General features: G+C 37.6%; 1 protein-coding gene across 2 annotated transcripts in view; it reads right to left on the reverse strand.

Moving 5' to 3' along the window:
- Window positions 1–22,457, reverse strand: part of atp8a1 (ATPase phospholipid transporting 8A1) — a 223,204-nt gene extending 200,747 nt beyond the window's left edge. The window contains exon 1 of one of the 2 annotated variants that reach the window (XM_059345862.1): window positions 22,061–22,457. In XM_059345862.1, the coding sequence (XP_059201845.1) occupies window positions 22,061–22,109 (49 nt within the window). In that variant the 5' untranslated portion in view covers window positions 22,110–22,457. The remainder of the gene's footprint in view (window positions 1–22,060) is intronic. The other variant, XM_059345863.1, reaches the window with a different exon arrangement.
- Window positions 22,458–22,817: the final 360 nt, after the last annotated feature.

Genomic DNA, 22,817 nt, shown 5'->3' on the forward strand with positions numbered 1-22,817 from the left:
GTGTATAAACCATATGTTGCCTCCATTAGGGTTGCAGTGATATACCGGCATCTCAATATACTGTTGATGTTGAAGTTGATGTCATTATACTGCAGACATTTGCTTATCTATGTTGAAATATATTATTTACTTTCAAAAGGGAGACCTTTTCCACATACTTGCATTGTGAGCCAACACTTCCAGCCAACCTCACAGGGAACAGTAAAGGTAAGACAGCATTAGGATGTTTCCACCAAATAGTCTAGTTTAGCAAAGAACACAAAAACAGTAAATCCATCAGCCATAAGCATGTTGGCTGTTTAAGGTTATCTCAGCTTCACCTGTCTCTCCAACGCTCTCCTCCGTTGCTGTGCATGTCAGTGTAGCAGCTTCATTATAATGAGCATGTTCTTCCTGCATTCTGACAGCAGATGACATTAATAATCCAGATGTTAGCGGTGGTCATAAATTCCGTACTGGCAGCAGGTTGCTGTTGAATAAATATCGGGGGAACACTGAGTTTTATGAGCAGTCGATTCAGAGTCTTCAGAAACTACCTGAGCTCCAGGTTTCTGCTGCAGATACTATTCTGGCACACCTGATCCAATTACAGGCTACATGTTGAACACTTTAATTGGATTAGAAGAGCGAAAGGAAAGCCAGAAAGTGGTCAACTGGGCTTGAGGAGTTGCCAGAGAAACACTGATCCAGTAGTCTCACGCTTCAATTTCATCATTTCAGTTGAACTGGATGAATAATTTTACAGTTACAACACAAATCAGCACAGTTTGCTTTCCCTGCACAGAGATGTTACAGTTGACAGTTATCAAAAGTAACAATAATCCAGATCAATGTACTTTATCTTGTAATGAAAGAAAAATGGTTGACTTTTGTTTACTACAGGCCAAACGCTGTATTGCATTGTGTTGGAAGAATGTTGGTTGTCCCTCTTTTAAACACTGGTTAAATAACTTAACATCGAGTTTGGCTCTTGAAAAACTGACCTATATTGTTAGAATGAGGGCTTCTGAATTTTATAATATTTGGAAAATATTTCTGGAACTGTTGAGGAATGGAGATATGGACAATAAGAAAATGAAAAATATCTAATTTGTTGTTGGGAATGTAACCTGTAAGAATGTAAGTATACTCGTCACAGTTTAATTATTTATTTATTTAATTTTATTTATATGTTATTGTTAGTTATTTTTTGTTATCTACATTTATGTGATTATTCATTTGTTTTGGTCCTTTTCAGTATTATTGATATTTTGATTATTATTTCCTTGCTGCCATATGTTTGTGAAGTTTTGGTTGTTGGATGTTGTTATATTAACACAAAAACCAATAAATATATGTTTAAAAAAAATAAATAAATAACAATAGAGCAGTTTGACTGCAGCTCTGGCCTTCAACAAATGTAAAAGTAGCACACAAGGCCGAGCCTGGCCAACCAACAGAACCAGTCCAAGAGCCTCCAAGCATTAATGGGATCTACTTCCCCCATATTCCACTAATTTCCTCAGTTTCTAACACACTGTGTGCTAAATGTACTCAGCCACTACCATGGCTGTCTCAGTGGGAACTGCTCTTAATATTCCCTGGTGGACACTGTGCATTTTCTCAGCACTAATTTCATTAACTGCAGGCGTGTCACGGCTCAACTACCCTGACATCAATAAAGGGAGCAAGAATGGGAAACTGGGCGGATACTCGCCGAGAACATGATTCTTAATCTGTGTTATATTAGGCTTCATAACAACACCTTTCATCTATTAATGGAGCTAGCATATTAGCCATACTAGCTGGCGGTATAAAAACAATGCAAGAGCTCATGGGAAGAGAAGAGAAGAGAGAGGAAAAAGGAGTAAGAAGGAGCCAAATAAAGCTCAGTAGGAGTGTAGAGAGCAGGAGCTGGAGGGGAAGCCTCCAGAGGAAGGATCAATGCCATCGAGTGTCGTAATGAGTTTGGATGCAGGCCAGATGTCAGGATTATTGCTTGTGTCAGCCAACAGACAGACGGGAGGAACAATAGTCACAAGGGGGCACGTATTTTGGAGACAGTGCCCAGTGGGAAAAACTGGGCCCAGCATGCTTTGGCATTGGCGAAGGCATACCGGTCTTCCCCGGACTGACTGTCTTTTTATCCCTCACTGAGTGTTGGAGGTTACAGAAAGCAACCACCAGGCAAAGGGAAATCCTCTGTGATGCCTGGGCTTTTTTAAAAAATATATGTATGTCATAAATGTGACTAGAGAGTGTGAGATTTTGGTTATGGTCATACTGGATTGTTTTTTCCTGGTTGTAAAAGCAGGAATATAGAGTTTGAGAGAGAGAAAAATAACAGCCATCATAAACACATTTTTAAAAGTAATGAGAAGAAAGACAGCCACTGTATTGCATAGAGACAAAATCTTGCTAAAGCCATAAAATGTGACTATTTCTTTGGTCCAGTGCAGATGCAAGGTAGATAACTAATCTGTCCACATGTATAGCAATACATTTTGTAAAAGCAGAAACATTAAGAAGATTAATCGATTAATTTAAACTTGCAATAGTTTTAATTGTCACTGTTTAAAAATGAAATTATTCTCTGTTTCCAGACTCTCAAATGGGAATACCTGTTGCTTTTCTGTGTTTGATTACTTAACATTGAGTAGCTTTGGTTTTTTTTTTTTTTTTTGGGAAAGCAACCACCAGGCAAGGGAAATCCTCCTGTGATGCCTGGGATTTTTTTCGCAAATATATGTATGCATTTTGTATTTATGTATTTTTTTCCCCAATATGCCAAATCCCAATAGAACACCTGTTATATTTCTACCATCAATGCTTATATAATCATGGTTACAATATAGTTTTCAACACAAACAACCACAGTTGAATTTGAGAGAAATGTCTCCCTTAATACTCGTATGATATGTTCATAAATAAAGGTTAAAGACAAAACCAACCTCTGCAGATTTATGACACGCTGAGTGGTAATGTATGGGCTCAGGTCACACAGAAGTGGCGGGGGTGGAAAATGATTGCCGCCATGACTGTCAACACAAGCAAGATTAAACGCATCTAATGGCGGCAATGACAGGAACAATAATGACCCAGACATAGGACTGAGCACAGCACGGCATCACACTCAGGGTTAAATATTAAAGAACACAACAAACAACTGGCCAATCATTTAAAATATAAAATAAAAATCTACTAAATATGCTTTGTATATTGGCACTAATCCTTGTTTTTGAAATAAGAGGATCAACTAGAAGTTGTTGTGTGATAGTTAAGATATTTTTAGAACCCGTATCTTATTCTGGCCATTCATGTTTGACCTCAAATAAACCTTTTATAACAAATTGTAAAAGATATCATGTGACATGCTGGCAGCGTTTTACAACTTCTTTGGTCACCTACTATGTCTATGATTACACAGTGATGAATCAGTTGGCTCCATGACTAAGCCTTGGATTCTTCAGAATGGCCCATGAGTCAATCACTGAGGGTATAACATCCGTCCGGAGGTAAAAAAGCCTTTTTGTTCTTCCAGAAATACATCCAGACAGTCTGATCTAAGTGTTATAGAGATAGTGAACAAGCACTAATGAGCCTGAGAGAGTTGTAGGCTGGTCAATAAAGTGTTGATGAGGAGGCACATGACCTGGCCCAAACTAGGCTCCCACACGATTCATTCAATAATACCAGAGTCGGTGGGGGCCGGCGGCTTAGGGCCACTGATTGATCCAACACCAACAAATGAATGGCAGCCAAACCACAGTTAAGAGGCTTTGTGAAGAAAAAGTGCATCAAATACTCTGAAAACAGACAATGAAGAGGAATGACCAGTGACTTGGCCAACATGATCTCACAGAAATCCGTGAAATAGCCACGGATTTCACTTAACTCAAAATCCGTGGAATAGCCACGGAATCGCTCAAATTTCCGTGAAACTGACGGATTTCGCTACAATGCAAGTTAATGACAGTCATATTTTTCTGGGGAGATCTTCACCACAAAGTGATTATGTACATTCACTGAGTGAAGATTTAGAAAATAAAACATATATTTCTTGCTAGAAATGTGATCAAAATCCATTTTTATGCAGAAACTAAGTCAAAATATTGATTTTTCACTAAAAATGAGAGAACTGTCCGCCATGTTTTTTGTTCTGACCGCCGGGACCTTGAAAGTCACGTGACTTGGAACAAACCAATAGGAACAAATATCCATGGAATAGCCACGGGATATGACTGGCATTAACTTGCATTGTAGCGAAATCCGTGTCAGTTTCACGGAAATTTGAGCGATTCCGTGGCTATTCCACGGATTTTGAGTTAAGCGAAATCCGTGGCTATTTCACGGATTTCTGTGAGACCAGGTTGACTTGGCTCCTGTTGAAATGGTTAGACCGCTATGTAAGCAGTCATAAACAGACAGAAACATGAGGACGTATCATTAAGATCATTCTTCACCCTCACCTTAGGCCAGGGGTGTCAAACTCAAATACACAATGGGCCAAAATTTAAAACTTGAATAAAATCGCGGGCCAACATTGAACAAATAAACCTTTTAATATATACCAAACATGTTTTGCTTTAACATTAAATATGGAACCAGCAACGCTTATAAACATACAATATATAACTAAATAGTGCAGACATGCAAAATCAAATTTCACATAAAAAACACATCAATGTCATCAATTTATTAAATAAAAATAAAATAAAAATCGTATGCCTCTTTTCTATTTGCATCCTTCTGATTTAAATATCAAAATAAACTTTTTCAACAGGTTAATAAATTCTGCCTTTCTTTTCTCCATTTTTGGGAAGGGGTAGCTGGGAGACAGCTCTAGCTTGAGGTTGCTATGACGACTGTCACAGAGGAGCGTTTCTGGGTCCTGTCCTGATTGACGCGCCAAAACAGCAGCAGGGCATTGTGGGATTTGTAGTATTAGCTGTAAATGCGCCGTATAATACCGGTGGGTCAGCTTTTATCGTACAATAATAATATAATAATTTGGTATTGCCTCGCGGGCCAAATAAAATTACACTGCGGGCCAAATTTGGCTCGCGGGCCAGAGTTTGACACCCCTGCCTGAGGCTATCTACAATGGATTTTAGGGTCAAATTAGTTCCAAATCCCTGGGCTTTGGGATTTCTCAACCCACTGAGCCTAATGTGCCATTTATATCTGCTCATCACCACCAAAGAAAGATCTGTACATGATTCATTTATGCCAGATGAATATTTCAGTAGACAGAGCAGCCACAGTCTATTCGTGGGAATCAAAGTCCCAGAGATGAAAGCCGCCCGCCCGTCCCTCCATCGCCAACCATTGGTGAATCTGGGGGGGGGGGTTATAGATACTGCCTCAATCTAAGCCAGCTATTCTCAACCTTGGGGTCGGGACCCCAATTTGTGTCTTTTTTTGGTCATTTTGTGTCTTTTTTGGGTCATTTTGTGTCTTTTTTTTGTCATTTTGTGTCTTTTTTTTGTCATTTTGTGTCTTTTTTGGTCATTTTGTGTCTTTTTTTGGTCATTTTGTGTCTTTTTTTGGTCATTTTGTGTCTTTTTTTTGTCATTTTGTGTTTTTTTTGGGTCATTTTGTGTCTTTTTTGGGTCATTTTGTGTCTTTTTTTTGTCATTTTGTGTCTTTTTTTGTCATTTTGTGTCTTCTTTGGTCATTTTGTGTCTTTTTTGGGTCATTTTGTGTCTTTTTTTTGTCATTTTGTGTCTTTTTTTGCATTTTTTTTCTTTTTTGGGTCATTTTGTGTCTTTTTTTGGTAATTTTGTTTCCTTTTTGTGGTCATTTTGTTTCTTTTTTGGGTGATCTGAACTGTGCGTGTGAGATTGTGTTCAGTGAGCGGGGGTCGCGGACAACATGCATGTTAAATTGGGGGTCGCGTCTCAAAAAGGTTGAGAACTACTGATCTAAGCAACAGTAACATCCATAAGTCGCTTATCAGATCACTGTGCTGTAACCAGCACTCACAACAACAACAACAGGGCAGATTAATCCCCCTCCCCGTCCGGCTCCGTCTGGCTCCCCATAGGCTCAGCAGCTACAGTAGGACAGACAGTCCAGGGACAACACGGCAGCTGGGCTCGCTGTGACATCACAGGGACGGCCTGGCGAGCTTAGCGAGGGATCTGCGGGGACAGAAACCTTTCCACTGTGTGCGACTTTATGAATGGTAAAAGGGAAGGGCATATGGCAGCCAAGTCAAAGATCTAAAAACAGAAACTAGACTTCCTGAATGCCAGTCACAGTGGTGTCTGATGTCAAACTGCTGCTCCTCGTCTTCGTCTTTTGCTTTTATTTACATATTAAAATCATAGAAAATCAGAAATAGCACATTTGTCCACCCCCATGTTGATACGAGGGGTAAATAGTTGACAAAAAAAAATCAATAAATGTGCAATTAATTGGCAATTTACTTTCCCAATTATGCGATTAAATGCAATGAAATATTCTAATGGAATGAAAACACACATGGAAAGACAAAAATCTGCAATTTTACAATCATTTGCAGCATAATGTCCATTAGGGGTGTGCCATATCGTATCGTCCATGATAATATCGGTATATTTTTTTATGGTTAAATAAAATGCTTATCATGATATTGGCAACGTTCCTACTTCTTGATGTCGTGGTTAAAGTTGTTTTAATCACTAAAAGCTACTTACTCTCTGTCGCTAAACACATGCAGCTTTCAAAATAAGAGCACAGTGTGTTAAGAGAATCCACCACAGAATTTACAAGAAGACTGTCAAAATAAGATGCCTTAAACAAAACATACAAGAACCTTTATTCTCCTTTAGAAAATGTCATTAAAATATGCCCCCGGAACCCCTAAATGGTTATTTTTATTATTTGCTCATACTCAAGAGTCAAGAGTAAATTTTTTTCTATTTGGCAACTGTTGAGATTTCACACTACATTTTAGATTTTTATTTATTTATACAGACTAAAAAAAAATCATATTTTCCATATATTTTTCAGTATTTGGTAATATCGTCAAGAATATCGTTATCGCAAAAATAGCCTGAAATATCGTGATATTCTTTTAGGGCCATATCGCCCAGCCCTAATATATCATGTAGAAAGTATTATGTTATAATACTGCTCAAGGTTGTTAGAGCCTAAACAGCACACAAGGTGTCACAAACTCATTTCTTTTTTCTCCAATTTTCTTTTTTTTCCCTCCACAGCTGCAGAGGAAAACTGTAAATGAATCTATTAGTCAACTGACAGAAAATTAATGAACAACAAATGTTTTACATCAATTAATCATTAAGGTTATTCATTAAGTAGCAAGACAAAGAGTCTACAGCTATACTAGTTCTAGCTCTGTGAGGCTGTGCTTGATTAGCATAGCAACAAATGAAAAGGAAAAGATTACCAAAATTATTAGAGATTATCCTGAGGGAAACATGAATGCCTGCATCAAATATAATAGCAATCCATCCAATAGTTTTTGAGATATTAAACTAAAAGCCAAAACTGTCAACCTGCTGGTGGTGCTAAAATAAAATGTCTCCACAAACTCAGTGAGATTTATCCTTTGAGGACAAAATTTTAATCAAATAGTTAATCAAATACGTCCAAATAACAACAGTCACATGGTTATTTTTGCCGTTTCCAGCCTTTCAAACATTTTATATGATTGCAGATTTATACCTTCAGGTTTTGGACAGTCTTTTTTATTAAATTAATTAAAAAAATGTGCACAAAAAAACAGCAAGTTAATAAACTTTGAAAACATTTTAAGGGCTGAAGGGCTCTGTTTAGAACTTTTGCACCTCATTATTCATCTGGGCCGTTCTTCCTCTTCATGTATTGAAGTTACATATTTACTGTCAACACTGAAAAACTTGTCTTGCTTCTTTCATGCAATGTTGTGCAAGAGTGACCATGCATGGAGGGTCAGCAGAGGATCTGAGGGTCATGCAGACTGCAATGATCAGTGATTGGCTAGCTACAGGACCTGGACGTGCATATAACCTGATTCAAACTAGTCTACACTGCAAAAAAAGAAAAGTTGGGTGAACTCAAAATTTCAAGGCAACAAACTTCCATAAAAATTTAAGTTGGACAATTAAACTAAATATTTTAAGTTTTGTTTTTGAGTTTGCTCAACTCTGAATTCAGATTTTTGAACTTATAATTTTACATTGTAATAACTTTTAATCCTTACTTCTGCTAACTTCTGCAATGTGCTGAATTGGCACGATTGTAACGCTGCTATGAAATGTCAGCTAATGTTGCGACCACAATTTTGAGTTAGCATTGATACGCTAATGGCTACTTTTGTAGCTGTAACAAGCAGCGCCGCTAGCATCAGTTAGCCGCTAGCGTCAGTTAGCCGCTAGCATCAGTTAGCCGCTAGCGTCAGTTAGCCGCTAGCATCAGTTAGCCGCTAGCTTTCGCTAATGACCGAATATCACCGATTTCCTGCATTTCCCAACAAAGAAATAAGAGTTATCAGAACTATTGTCCCTTGTTGTGAACCCCAACTTAAAGATATAAGTAACAACAACTCACCAACTTGTTTTTGAGCAGACAACTGGCTTCCTTTGTTGTGCTAACTTACATTATTGCCCTAAATGTCAATAATTTCAAGTTTTACCAACTTAAATCACTGTTTTAGGCCAAAAAACACAAGTTGGCTTTTTTGCAGTGTACAACAACTATGACTAGAGAAAAGCAAAGGTCCGTTATCAGAGCTGCTCTGACTGTAATCACAGTGAAGCAGACGTTTGTCTGTGTGGCCTTCTGCTGACTAACACAAGCATGAAACAGGTTTTTAGACAGGATGAGATGAGATGTTATTCATTTCAGGCCTTTTCCGAGGAAAAATGTTGAGCATCTAGAGGATTTTCACACTCTGTGTGAATCAATAACTGTCTGCATCTCCATTGTGCTTCTCAGTTATGTAACCAACAGGTAACAAAAGGCCACGATGGCATGTAACAAGTTTGATCCTGTGTCACGAGTCATTTCCTGTCTAGCAGGTTTACCAAGACTCTCCTGCAGATGAAGTGTATGATTGTCTGATTACAGTATTCAAACAATGAAAACAACATGTTTATGTTAACCATCAGAACAGAACACTTGCTGGCATACTTATTGTGAAAGTGAAAGTAAGGGTTAGCATAGCTAGCTTTAGCTTTCTCACTGAGATCAGCAGTTTACTTCATGGTGAATTCCCTTAACAGTCACTGAAGGATATCTAATCTGAAGAAAGCAGTTTTAGTGTAATATTACTGAAGTACAGAGTGTTTCAGTATTTGTTTCTCCTGTCAACCATACATAAATTCCATCAGATTACTCATTTTAGTATGGGTCTCCTTTTGCATGTGTGTGCTTTGTCAAGCTGTATTTGATAGGAAAATATTTTTGTACTTTAGAATAGTCAAGATATTAATGTAAATAACAGAAAGATAAACTGTAAATGTGACTAGATAGTGTGATTTTGGTTATGGTCATACTGGATTGTTTTTTCCTGGTTGTAAAAGCAGGAATATAGAGTTTGAGAGAGAGAGAGAGTTTATTTCACTTTTCTAGCAAAATAACAGCCATCATAAACACATTTTTAAAAGTAATGAGGAGAAAGACAGCCTCTGTATTGCATAAAGCCAAAATCTTGCTAAAACCATAACATTTGACTATTTCTTAGGTCCAGTGCAGATGCAAGGTAGATAACTTATCTGTCCACATGTATAGCAATACATTTTGCAAAAGCAGAAACAATAAGAAGATGAATCGATTCATTTAAATTTGCAAATTATTTGGCAATAGTTTTAATTGTCACTGTTTAAAAATGCAATTATTTTCTGTTTCCAGACTTTTTGCATGTGTGTGCATTGTCAAGCTGTATTTGAAAGGAAAATCCAACACAAATAAAGACAAATAATCAATAATAAAGTTCAAGAACTCAGATCTGAAATGGAGGCAGAAGAATATAATGACAACTCCTATCATATGTTCTCTAAAAATAGCCGTCATATCCAACTGGCTGAGCAATGACAATTAATCCATCCAGTGTTTGAGTGATGCTCATTGACCTGATGAAGCTAAACAGGAAGAACTGCACACCTCCATCATCACAACAACACACACATGAACCCTACACACACACACACACATGCCTCTCAGGTCTGTGGAGGACATAATAAAATGGACGCCATACTTGTCTATTATTGATTCAGACGCTGGTCTTCAAGAGCATTAATGTATTCTGACTGCGTCTATTAATAACAGGAGCACGGCATTCATGAAAATGATGAAAGCAGGATTGTTTTGTTAGCTCAATCATCTAAAGATTATGACCCATAAATGTCAAACATTATAGGATTACTGAGTAGCTACACAGCAAAATAGGGAGTGTTAATTCAACTCACATAGTGTTAAATTTAACACTTTTTCTGAGTTTATATAGTTCTCACGGACTCTGAGTTAAAATTACACTTTGAAAAGTGTTAATATTTTAACTCTTTAATAGTGTTAAATATTTGACACCCTTGGTGTTGTTTTATGACACCACATAAGTGCACTTTTAACTCCAAATTCTGTTATTCCTTTTCACTGTGAAAGTTAATATTTTAACATACATTGTGTTACTTTGACACATTAAAGTTTTTGTTTTTTTTAACCCTAAAATCATGTTATTTCCTTTCACTAATGTGATAATTAACATTCATTGTTTTGTTTTATGATACATTAAAAGTGCATTCTGTCTTTAGCCGAACATACAAGTCATAAAATCTGAAAATCAACTCCAACTGAAGTGAATCTAACTCAGGTGTTAACATGTAACAACGCTGGCAGAAGCTTTTTGATCAATAAGTGTTAAAACAACTCCAAAATCAACACCCACCAACTCAAAATTATTAACACTGAAAAAACAACACTACAGATTTTGCTGTGTAATCAGTAGGGTGAAAAGAAGTAGCACCCCAAAGATATCTAGATTAAACTACGCTGTAAAACCCAACTTATTGTTTCAACTTAAATATGTGAGTGTCAATGCTGCGAAATCATTTTATGTCAAGACAACGAGGGAAAAGAAGTTACCTCAAATGATTCTTGCTACTTGGCTCAATATTTTAGGTTAAAATGACTTTTTGCACAAATCTTGTTGTATTGAAAAGGAAAATTTTGTTTTAATAACAGCAACATTGGGTTTTACAGTGTACAACTTTATATCGTGCCCTATATTGTTGACTTTGCCTTTACATTAGTTCCAGATCACTAAAGTCCAGCTAACAAAACCAGAATGTGTCAAGTATTATCTAAAGACTGTAATCTCAATAAGGGTGCACCGTTTCAGGAAATGTGAAGTCTTTAACCTCCTGAACCTGCGTCCTCATATGTGGACATTTCATTTTAGGTTTGCTGGACCTTATACTTAATTTTGCTTAACTATGAGCTGTTGTCCTCAGTAGTCAATACATTAATCAGTATAAAAATCAAATGGCAGCATCAGCAGCTTATCCCCAGAAAAAAGTGGACCAGGTACAAAAACTGATCAGATTTTATGGTTAAAACTTGTTTATTTGTGCTTAATAATGTTTGTAGTTTGACTATTTTTTAGCAATAGCAACAAGCTACGACACCGCTAATCAGGAAGTACTCATTTGAGAACGAATAGACTTTTGCTATCGTTCTTTAAATGAGAGGGTGTAAATGTAAAGAAATAAACAGCTTTATAGACTAGTGAATTAATTGTGTTATACAGTAAAATTAACCCATCATTTTTTTTTCAAAAACAACTTCCTGTTCAAAGACAATGCTTAGTTTTGGTACTAATCAGGTCCTACTGATCCAAAATATCTAGGAGAAACTAACAATAAGCTTGGGTCTCAGGAGGTTAATGTGTGTTTTTGCATAGAGCCAAAATCGTGCTAAAGCCATAAAATGTGACTATTTCTTAGGTCCAGTGCAGATGCAAGGTAGATAACTTATCTATCCACATGTATAGCAATACATTTTGTAAAAGCAGAAACATTAAGAAGATTAATTGATTCATTTAGCAGAAAAACTGCAAATTATTTGGCAATAGTTTTAATTGTCACTGTTTAAAAATGCAATTATTCTCTGTTTCTAGACTCTCTCTGTCACGTGACTATATTAAAATCTTTAGAAATCTGATAATAATGACCATTTAGGTCAGTTTTACTACCAGTATTGTTCATTCTGGGCCAGTATCTGTCTACTTTGCACATTTTTTAGATGGCTGGATCATTTTTTTTTTTCAAAAAATTAATGTGTGTTTTCTAGTGGAAGCTGCTCTGTGGCCTAGTTGGACTAAGTTGAGAGGAACGAGGCCATAAACTGCTGGAGATGTTGAGGTCAAGGGCAGCAGAGTTTTATCTCCAACCATTGCTGGTGTTGTTCCCTGTGGAGCTGCCGACACCTTTCCTTCTGACCTTGTCATCACGCTGTGACACCATCACATCGACTATCTGCTGGCACGTGCAGCTTGCTGCATTTTGCTGCTGTGTGTGTGTGTGTGTGTGTGTGTGTGTGTGTGTGTGTGTGTGTGTTCTTGTACTGCCTACATAGCGAGGACCGGAACACGTTTCTAACCAACAGAGTGAGGACATTATTGCAAAGTGAGGACATTTTGGCCGGTTCTCACTTCTTTAAAGGCTTTTTATTTTTTATTTTTTATTTACGACTTTGTTTTAGGGTTAAGGTTAGTGAAAATGTCTTTTGTTTTCGTCTTTGTCAACTTTTTTCATACATAATGAAGATGGATCAGACAAAGGAAATAGAGGCAGAATTTACTGTGACCTCTTTTAATCTCCAACCCAACAAATACCCCATTACAAAAAAACTACCACTAATAAAAACTAAACTAAAACTAAAGCATTTTAAAAAAATTATAAAAAACTAGCAAACTCACTCTAAAAAAGAATTAAAACTAACTGGATTTGAAAACAAAAAATCACAACAAAATTAAAACTAAAACTAATGAAAAATACAAAACTATTATAACCTTGCAAGGGAATTCACTGTTCCAATGAGGGTCCTCACAAAGATAGAAGTACAAGAATGTGTGTGTGTGTGTGTGTGTGTGTGTGTGTGTGTGTGTGTGTGTGTGTGTGCATCACACAGACAAACACAGTCAGGCTAGAAACAAGACACCAGCAAAAAAAATGATGATTGCGAATGCAGTTTAGACTCTTTCTCAGTCTCTGATGCTGCTTTCATGAATTATTGGACGTTTGGGAACTGAAGGTGAGAACAGAGTTACTGTACGTCTCATGAGCTGATGGATCGCTGGAGGAGAACGGATGATTTATCTCCCGATGAGCATGTTTGAAACACAATCTGAGCATTATTGAGGATCTCCAGCTGACCTGCAGATCAGAGGCTCTAATAAATTCCAGAAAAGTTACAGTTTTAGGACTCTTGAACCCTAAATTATTACAATAACTGAGTTTAGAGCAGCACAATTGGTCTCAAGTTTCTTTTCACAATCTTGAAATATTTTTGTACTTTAGAATAGTCAAGATATGAATGTAAATAACAGAAAGATAAACTGATGTTTTTCAGAACTGTAAATGTGACTAGATAGTGTGAGATTTTGGTTATGGTCATACTGGATTGTTTTTTCCTGGTTGTAAAAGCATAATGACATGAATATACTAAGTGCTGAGAGAATGAGAATGTATCTTTTCTATTTACTATTTATTGAGATGAGATGATAAGAATGTATCTTGTTATTTACTATTTATTATGCTTTTTTTTATGAGTCCAGTACCTGAGTGCATTGAATTTCGTTGTATTTCTGTGCAATGACAAATAAAAATCTAATCTAATCTAATATAGAGTTTGAGAGAGAGAAAAATTACAGCCATCATAAACACATTTTTAAAAGTAATGAGAAGAAAGACAGCCACTGTATTGCATAGAGCCAAAATCTTGCTAAAGCCATAAAATGTGTCTATTTCTTAGGTCCAGTGCAGATGCAAGGTAGATAACTAATCTGTCCACATGTATAGCAATACATTTCGTAAAAGCAGAAACATTAAGAAGATTAATCGATTAATTTAAAATTGCCAGTTATTTGGCAATAGTTTTGATTGTTACTGTTTAAAAATGCTATTATTCTCTGTTTCCAGACTCTCAAATGGGAATACCTGTTGCTTTTCTGTGTTTGATTACTTAACATTAAATAACTTTGGGTTTTGGGTTGTTGGTCAGATATAACAAGACATCTGAAGATTCCACCTTTGGCCTTCGGTTGTCATATAATTCACAATCACATTTCTTTCACATTATAGAGAATAAATTATTGTTTCTTTTATAACCTCCACCAGGGAGGTTGTGCTTGTGCTTTGCTTTCTATGTTTGTTATGTCTGTTTGTTGGATGGATGACAGAAAAACTTGAAAAACCTGATTTTTCATGCTAGTGGAGGGGCGTGGCATCGGCCAAGGAACATTCTTTTTTGGAGTAGATCCCAGGTGGATACAAAAAAATTATTTTACTTTCATTAACATTGCAAGATAGGTCATTTGGCCTTACTCTTCTTAAAACCCACCTCTTCTCGTTGGCTTTTAACACCACGTAGAGTGTTGATTTTATGTTGATTTTATGATTTTTTGTTTTTATTGTATTCATGCATATTTTATTTTGTGCGGGCAGTACATTTTACATTTTATTTTATATCCCATTTTTAATTTATTTTACCTCATTGCATCTTACTGATCTATTGTTTACTACATCTCTTTGTATTGTGTTATCTATTTATTGTTTGTGCAGCACTTTGGAAACCTTGTGTTTGCTAAAATTGTGCTCTATAAATAAAGGGGATTGGATTGGATTGGAAGAGAGAGTTCCACCCTGGTTTCTATTATTATTATTTGGGGGGAGAATGCCATGCTTTTTCTTGATAGCTGATAGGAAAGAAAGAATATTAATAATAGAAAGAGATGGGGATGGCTTGAACAAAGGTCCACGGTAACGCAAACAAGGGATGTTGCGTTTATAGCCAAGAGCCAACATGGCACCCAATAATTAATACAATGCAATCAACGGGCAATCGTCATGACAACGCCTGTAAAGTTGTCAATCCTCAGCTCACCAGCAGGTCTTTATTGTCTCAGGTCAATAGAATGACGTACATGAGCAAATATTAGAACAGGTTCTGGGTCTCTATGAGTCTCTACATCGTCTCTATGTGCACCAGAACGTTTTCACATCTCCCGTCCTCACAACGAGCTGCCACTTCCACTTTGCTTTGCAGGCAGAGGAGAATCACTGAGGTGAGGAAATTGAGTATCTGAAGAAACACATATTAGACTGGCTGCAGGTTAGTGATGGAGGCAGGACATTAAGTGGAGAATAGAGGATCGGAGATGTCCCACAGACAGAGTGGAGAGGCCCGAGGGGACTTGATATGACACACCAGCGGCCCCAGACAGGGGATTTAGTGGCGTGTTGGGCTTTTGTGCCACATTATTATCAGCCAGTGATCCGCCAGGCACATGGGCAGCTCTGGATCCCTTCAGACGGGAGCTCTATCCCCCTCCAGTCTCCCTCCCCATGCTGCTCCCACTATTCACACACATCCAGGCTTAGCTGGTGTTATTGAAATGCTTCGGGGGAAACATCCTGCTTCACTTACATATGAAAAAAAAATCTTGAGAATGACAGAAAGGTGGAGATATAATGCTTAAAGACGAAGCACTACTACTTTGTGTCTTGGAAACTAGTATGAGGGCAATCAGACGCTGAGAACACCTTCTATCATGTGATTCAGCTGACACCAATAAGACAAGCATGTCGTCTTCTGATAGATTCATCCTCAGAGGACAGGCTTACCTATCTATCTCCACCTCCAGTATCAATTGTGAGGGGGGATTTAGTCTGTCTGCAGATAAGCATGCAAGCTAAGACAGAAACAGGAAGCTTCTCGCCATCTGTCTAGCTTTAACTAGCGTGGCTTCTGTCTAGGGATGGGTACCGAATTCGGCACTTTTATAGGTACCGACCGAATTCCGTCGGTACTACCGAGTACCGATTCATGTAAAATCAAACGGTACCATGTTTCGGTACCTAAACGGCATTACATTTAAACTGATCATTGATTTCAACCCGTTTTCATTTACCGTCTTTGATTAACAAGCGTGCTGACGATCGCACTATTTATTTTTTTATTTACCTCCTCGTCTGGTCCTGTCTGCTCACCGCGGCCACTAGCTGCTGCCCTCTTCCACCGCGGAGCAGAGACCAACAGCCGGCTCTCGGCCTGCTAGCCGCCAGCTGCTATCTCTCCAATGTCTCTACCCGGGCTTGGCCTTCGTCTGCCTCCAGATTGGACCTTCCTTAGTCCGTTTGCTCTCTCCATTAATCCGTAGACTAGTCATTAGCAGCTAGCAGCTAGCTGCTGCATCTCTGGTCCTCCGCTAATACTCCGCTCTTCAACTCAGGAATATTACCTGCCACTTTACTCAAAACTGCCTCCCTGAAATTAAATCCCTCAGACTCCTGCGTCATCCTCAATATGCGCACAGAGCAGCCCGACTCAACTTTGTTTATTCCAACCATGCCACGCCCACAATACCGTCTGACCGGTGCGCCGCACAGCTACGACGTCATCACAACAAATCACACGTGCACTTGCAACTTTTTTTTTTTTTCTCCTCCGTGAACTTGCCACCTGAGAGCTCCTCTGCATTCTTTGATAACACTCCAACCTTCATGTTACAAAATGCACGTTCACTCAACAATAAAGTACTGCTCATCCTGGATTTTATATTGTTTTGATATATTTTTTAAAGTTTATATTTTGAGAAATAAATATGTTACGCAAAAGTACCGAAAATTGGTACCGTTGAGTACCGGTACCGATTCCCAGGTACCGGGTATCGGTACCGTATCGATTCAAATGTGAAAGGTACCCATCCCTACTTCTGTCCATCAGCTTTCCAATCCAGACAGAGGAAGCAGGTATTAAGCACCTCGCTGCCCATCATGGAAATCTGTACTGGAAAGATCAACGTCTAAAGGAGCCGACTGTCAACGCAGGATCACACATTAAACATGCTGATAGCTGCTGACGTCACCTGGACCCCAAGTGTCCTAGATAAGGTTATTTTGGCAACACATGCAGGCAGAAACAGGCTGGCAGAGATGTGGACGAATCCACAGCAGAGCGGAGATGAGTGACAGGGAGCGAGTGGGCACGTGGTGGGCTAGACCGGGGAGCGAGTGGGCACGTGGTGGGCTAGACCGGGGAGTGTGCAGCACGGAGAGCTGACGGACAGGCCGCTGATGGATTAGGTGGTAAGCCTGGCAGAGGGCTGCCCTTTCTACATGGAAGCCTGCCTGATGCAGTGTGGTGATTAAAAAATAAAACTGAAGGGTGGGGAGTGTGTTTAGGCTCTCAGAAAAGCAGCGGAAAGAAACGTTGCGGAACAGACGCATGATTGAGCAAAAATACTTGACTAGATATTAGGGCGGGGCCATACGGCCCTAAAAGATTATCACGATATTTTAGGCTATTTTTTGCGATATCGATATTCTTGACGATATTAGGAAATACTTAAAAAGATATAGAAAATATGTTTTTTTTAGTCTGTATAAATAAATAAAAATCTAAAATGTAGTTTAAAGTGCAAATCTCAACAGTTGTCAAATACAAAAAATTTACTCTTGACTCCTGAGTATGAGCAAATAATAAAAATAACCATTTAGGGGTTCCGGGGGCATATTTTAATTAAATATTGTAAAGGAGAATAAAGGTTCTTGTATGTTTTATTTAAGGCATCTTATTTTGACAGTCTTCTTGTAAATTCTGTGGTGGATTCTCTTCACACACTGTGCTCTTATTTTGAAAGCTGCATGTGTTTAGCGACAGAGACTAAGTAGCTTTTTGTGATTAAAACAACTTTAACCACGACATCAAGAAGTAGGAACGTTGCCAATATCATGATATGCATTTCTTTAACCATAAAAAAATAATACCGATATTATCGTGAACGATACGATATGGCACACCCCTACTAGATATGCACTGTAAAAAGAAATCCTGTTGTTTTTACGGTAAAAAACCGACAGCTGTGGTTGCCAGAACTTTACCGTAATAAATACGGTAGTACATTTTTTAATTTTACGGTAAAAAGATATTGCCACTGTTGATTTCATGTTTAAGATTGCCATTTTATTCCATTTTTTACTGTATAAATAAAAGGTTTTTCCATCAAAAGAAGCCATATAATTGACAAGAAAATATTTTAAATTTGGCCACGCATAAATTAAAGATTTTACCATTAAATATTACAGTATATTTTTGTTAGAGATATGGTGTTTAGTACATTTAACAGTGAGGAAAAGTATTTTTACAAAAAATAAATGCAAAAATTACAGTGATGCTTGTATATTATTTACATTAAAGACATATTACAGTGTATTTTACAGTGGAGTAATGTATTTTTCAAAAAACAAAACTGTAAAAAAATGCTTCATGCTATGGAGCCAAGTGGAAAACAGCTAAATCATTTGCTCTTTGTAATCTCCAAAGGTGGTGTTTGGTGGTTGGGGGTTGGGTTTAACAGCAATATCTGCTGCATAATTCATGCCTTCACTCTCGTGACTGCAGCAGCCACATTGGTCAACAGTTTTCTTTGGAATTTATATTAGTAATTAATTATTCAGATTTCCAGGATGGAAGCACAGATCCTGCTTTGGCATAACACTGTAATTCTTGTTGTGGGGCACAGGATGACAAATCGCTTCATAATTACCAGCTCTTATATTAGGTGACATTTTAAAACAACAACAAAAAAAAAGGACCACTTAGCTGGAGATGCACTCTTCTCACACCATTTTAATGTAACATTGGCACATAAATTCGTTTTACTGGCATTTATGTATATCATTGAATTTAAGTAAAACTACTAGATTTTAGTAGTCAGTTTAAATTATCAATCTATTATTACTGATCATTCATAACTTCCACCATGTAACTTATTCTGTCACATTAAATTCACGGCTGTATGTTTTAATGGAAGAAATTAAAATGTTGACATCAAGGCCATCTGTTGAGAATAAAAAGATATGATCAACATTCATAATATGGGTCCAATGGTTTGGTTTATGTTGGAAAACTCTGATTCAACAAAAACAAATTCCCATTGATTGTCTATGGAGGATGACAGAGATGCTTAATATTAAAATCTTTAGAAATCTGATATTAATGACCATTTAAGGTCAGTTTTACTACCAGTATTGTTCATTCTGGGCCAGCATCTGTCTACTTTGCACATTTTTTAGATGGCTGGACCTGACCTAATGTCTTTTTTATTACTTTGTTTATATAATAGGGAAATAACTTAAAGCTTTTCTGGAAAATGCTGACCAGACAACTAAGAAAACTGCTCCCTTCCATCACATTTTTCAAGATTTTATTAATGCTTATAAACCTGGTTATGAACTTGATCCTTTCAGAACTGGCTAATAATAGTTACATTTAAAGTTTCATTTAAAGAACTGTAGTAAACTCTGGCTTACATAAATATAAAATATATGCATTATATGTATTTGTAATTTATCATGGATATTGATGCACCAAAAGTTGAGGGTTTCACAGGTTTCTTCCCAGTTTTGTGCTCCTTTCAGACAGTAATTCATGTTCACAAATGCTGATTTTTTTTTAATCGTGTTGCATATCTCTTTAAAAATGTATTTCCCACAGTCTCAGCTACTTGGATGAAGGCCCCAGTTCAGGAATGCTTCCTGTATGAACAAATACTTAACAAATAAACTGTGTCATAGAGTAAAGTTCCTGCATTACTAAAGGTAAATCATCATTGTTTTATTAATAGCATTAATGGGAAGCAGACATTTGGTATGCAAATGTGCCCTTATTCCCTACTTTTTGAGTTATGGAATAACTTATCCAGAAGTATATAAAATACAAATGTGAAGTTCCTTTTTAATTCACTTTAATAGGCCAGACCAATAGACTTTATGGGCTGCTCGCTTTAGCAGCCAAAAATATGACAATAATAACTCAGATTGAGATATTAGCCTGAGTTAATAGGCCTACAGTTATAAATCAAACCCTAAGCAATCCCAAACCAAACCACTACATTTAGCATGACAAGAAACCCAAACTGCAATAAGTGCCATAAATAATAATAACAACACGTGTTATTGATCCCTGCAGATTAATTCTGCCCCAGTCCAGAGAGGTCAGAGGTCAGGGTGAGCCACAAAAAAGTGATGGGAGGAATGAAAAAGGGAGGAAACCATCAGGACTGAGCATGTGCAGCCAGTAGTGATAAACACACAGACATTAACACACACACACTAATGCATGGGTCTCAAACTGACGATATTTTGTGGCCCCCACCTTGATATGAAAGTTTAATGTGAGTTTTATATGAATGGCACTTTACCGTGTCGTGTGTGGAAGGTTCCTTTAATTACTTTTTTTGGTAATTTTGTGTCTTTGTTTTTGGTAATTTTGTGTCTTTTAAAAAAAAAAAAGTGTCTTTTTTGGTCATTTTGTTTCTTTTTTTTAAAGTAATTTAGTTTTTTTTCTGTCATATTGTGTCTTTTTTTTGTAATTTAGTATCTTTTTGGTCATTTTGTTTCTTTTTTTTTTAAAGTAATTTAGTTTTTTTTCTGTCATTTTGTGTCTTTTTTTGGTAATTTTGTGTCTTTTATGTAATTTAGGTTTTTTTCTGTCATTTTGTGTCTTTTTTTTTGTAATTTTGTGTCTTTTTGGTCATTTTGTTTCTTTTTTTTAAAGTAATTTAGTTTTTTTTCTGTCATTTTGTGTCTTTTTTTGGTCATTTTGTGTCTTTTAAGTAATTTAGGTTTTTTTCTGTCATATCTTGTCTTTTTTTTTTATTTTGTGTCTTTTTGGTCATTTTGTTTCTTTTTTTTAAAGTAATTTAGTTTTTTTTCTGTCATTTTGTGTCTTTTTTTGGTAAATTTGTGTCTTTTAAGTAATTTAGGTTTTTTTCTGTCATATTGTGTCTTTTTTTTTTGTAATTTTGTGTCTTTTTGGTCATTTTGTTTCTTTTTTTTAAAGTAATTTAGGTTTTTTTCTGTCATATTGTGTCTTTTTTTTTGTAATTTTGTGTCTTTTTGGTCATTTTGATACTGCCTCCAGCGGCCCCCAGGTAATTTGAGTTTGAGAGCCCTGCACTAATGTAAACACATCCCTTATATTATGAGCAGCAGTCACATCAGTGTGCTGTGGATCCGCATCCTCTTTCCCTGGCAAACACAACGGAGATGCAGTGGAAAGTTACTGGTGCAGTGAAGGAGTGAGGGTCCCAGCTGAATCACAATGGCTGGATTATTATACCCACGCTACTGTACACGCCATGGACTGGACACTGTGATGCACTGCTGCAAGACTTCTGGCACTAAACATGAAGCTGTCCTGCTTTCTGATATGATGCTAGTGTTAAAGTGTGCAGGATATATAGCTGAGGGCTGCCCTTTTTGGTCACTTAATGTCTTTTATTGGTCATTTTGTGTGTTTTTTGGTCATTTTGTGTCTTTTTTGATCATTTTGTGGTCAATTTGTGTCTTTTTTGGTCATTTTGTGTCTTTTTTTTAGTAATTTTGTGTCTTTTTTTGGTGATTTTGTTTCTTTTTGGGGTAATTTTGTGTTTTTTTTGGTAATGTTGTGTCTTTTTGGTCATTTTGTTTCCTTTGGGCTGCCCCAGTGTGGAGGGGGTCTAAGTTCTGTCTGATGGGTTCAGGTGCACCACATTAGTTTCATTTTAAAGAGGCTTCCTGCAGGCCAGAGACCCCCAAGTGTTTCTCTGGTAGACAGGTAAAGATGACAGCATGTTTTTCTTTTTTAAATGAGTAACATTGACATTTAATTCATTTTTCTGGAGGCTTCTTCAGAAAAACTCTCAAGGCCCCCGTATTATTATTATTTAACCCATGTTGGGACCGTTAATCTCAGCTTTAGCACCAAGTTACTGTCCTGGTGACTTCAGAGCTACCGGCCTTCTGTCTGTCTCTAACAAGGAAATACCGCTGGACGTGACTTATAAAAAAAATTCTGACTCGTGCATTGAAGAGAAATAGTCTTTACATACCCTCCGCCCGGCTACGAAGATCAGACATGGTTCTCTGGACGGGCGGCATCTCTCCACGCAGAAGCCGGGCGACGGCACCTGTCAAGCGGCCGCGGCTCGGTGCGGAGCCCCCTGTGGTGGTGGTGGAGGCGGCTAGGAACTAACAAGAGGAGCCTCTCTCTCTCTGTTTACCGCTGAAGAGACACACAGAGCGGCTACAAACAACATTCATTCCCCGCTGGAGAAGGACCGTGCCCAGGAGCCCCACGGCGTCACGGTTCCCCCAGCATCCCGGTTCTCTCGGCGGGTGATTGTGGAGCCGTTAGACCGGCGTCAGTGCGGCAGGACCCGGGCTAACCACGGACTGACGGGAGGGGGACGGAGCCGCTTCACAGTATGGACCGTACCATCTCCACCCGCAGCGGGAGGGGGGGCCGGAACATCTTAACTCTCATTTCACTGCGGCGGGAATAAATAACTCATTAAAAATGTATTTTTTTTTACTAGAATTTATCAAATACAAAGTACTGGATGTTAATCGATAGGGTTAATAATATTTAAAACACCGGTATGTTTTTAAAATTGCCCCGAAAATGAGCCGTTGGTGTGGGCGCCCCCCCCCCCCCCTGCAGTAATGTTGTTCCCAGCTTGAAGACATAACAATAGTACACAGGCTGGGAGTTGTCTCAGCACTATCTAGTCCTGTTTGGTGTAAATTATAAATATGAATGTATTCATAATTATTGCAATACCAGCAAATTGTAACCTAGCTCATTTA

This window comes from Centropristis striata, chromosome 12 (genome assembly GCF_030273125.1).
Source record: "Centropristis striata isolate RG_2023a ecotype Rhode Island chromosome 12, C.striata_1.0, whole genome shotgun sequence".
Lineage (NCBI taxonomy): Eukaryota > Metazoa > Chordata > Actinopteri > Perciformes > Serranidae > Centropristis > Centropristis striata.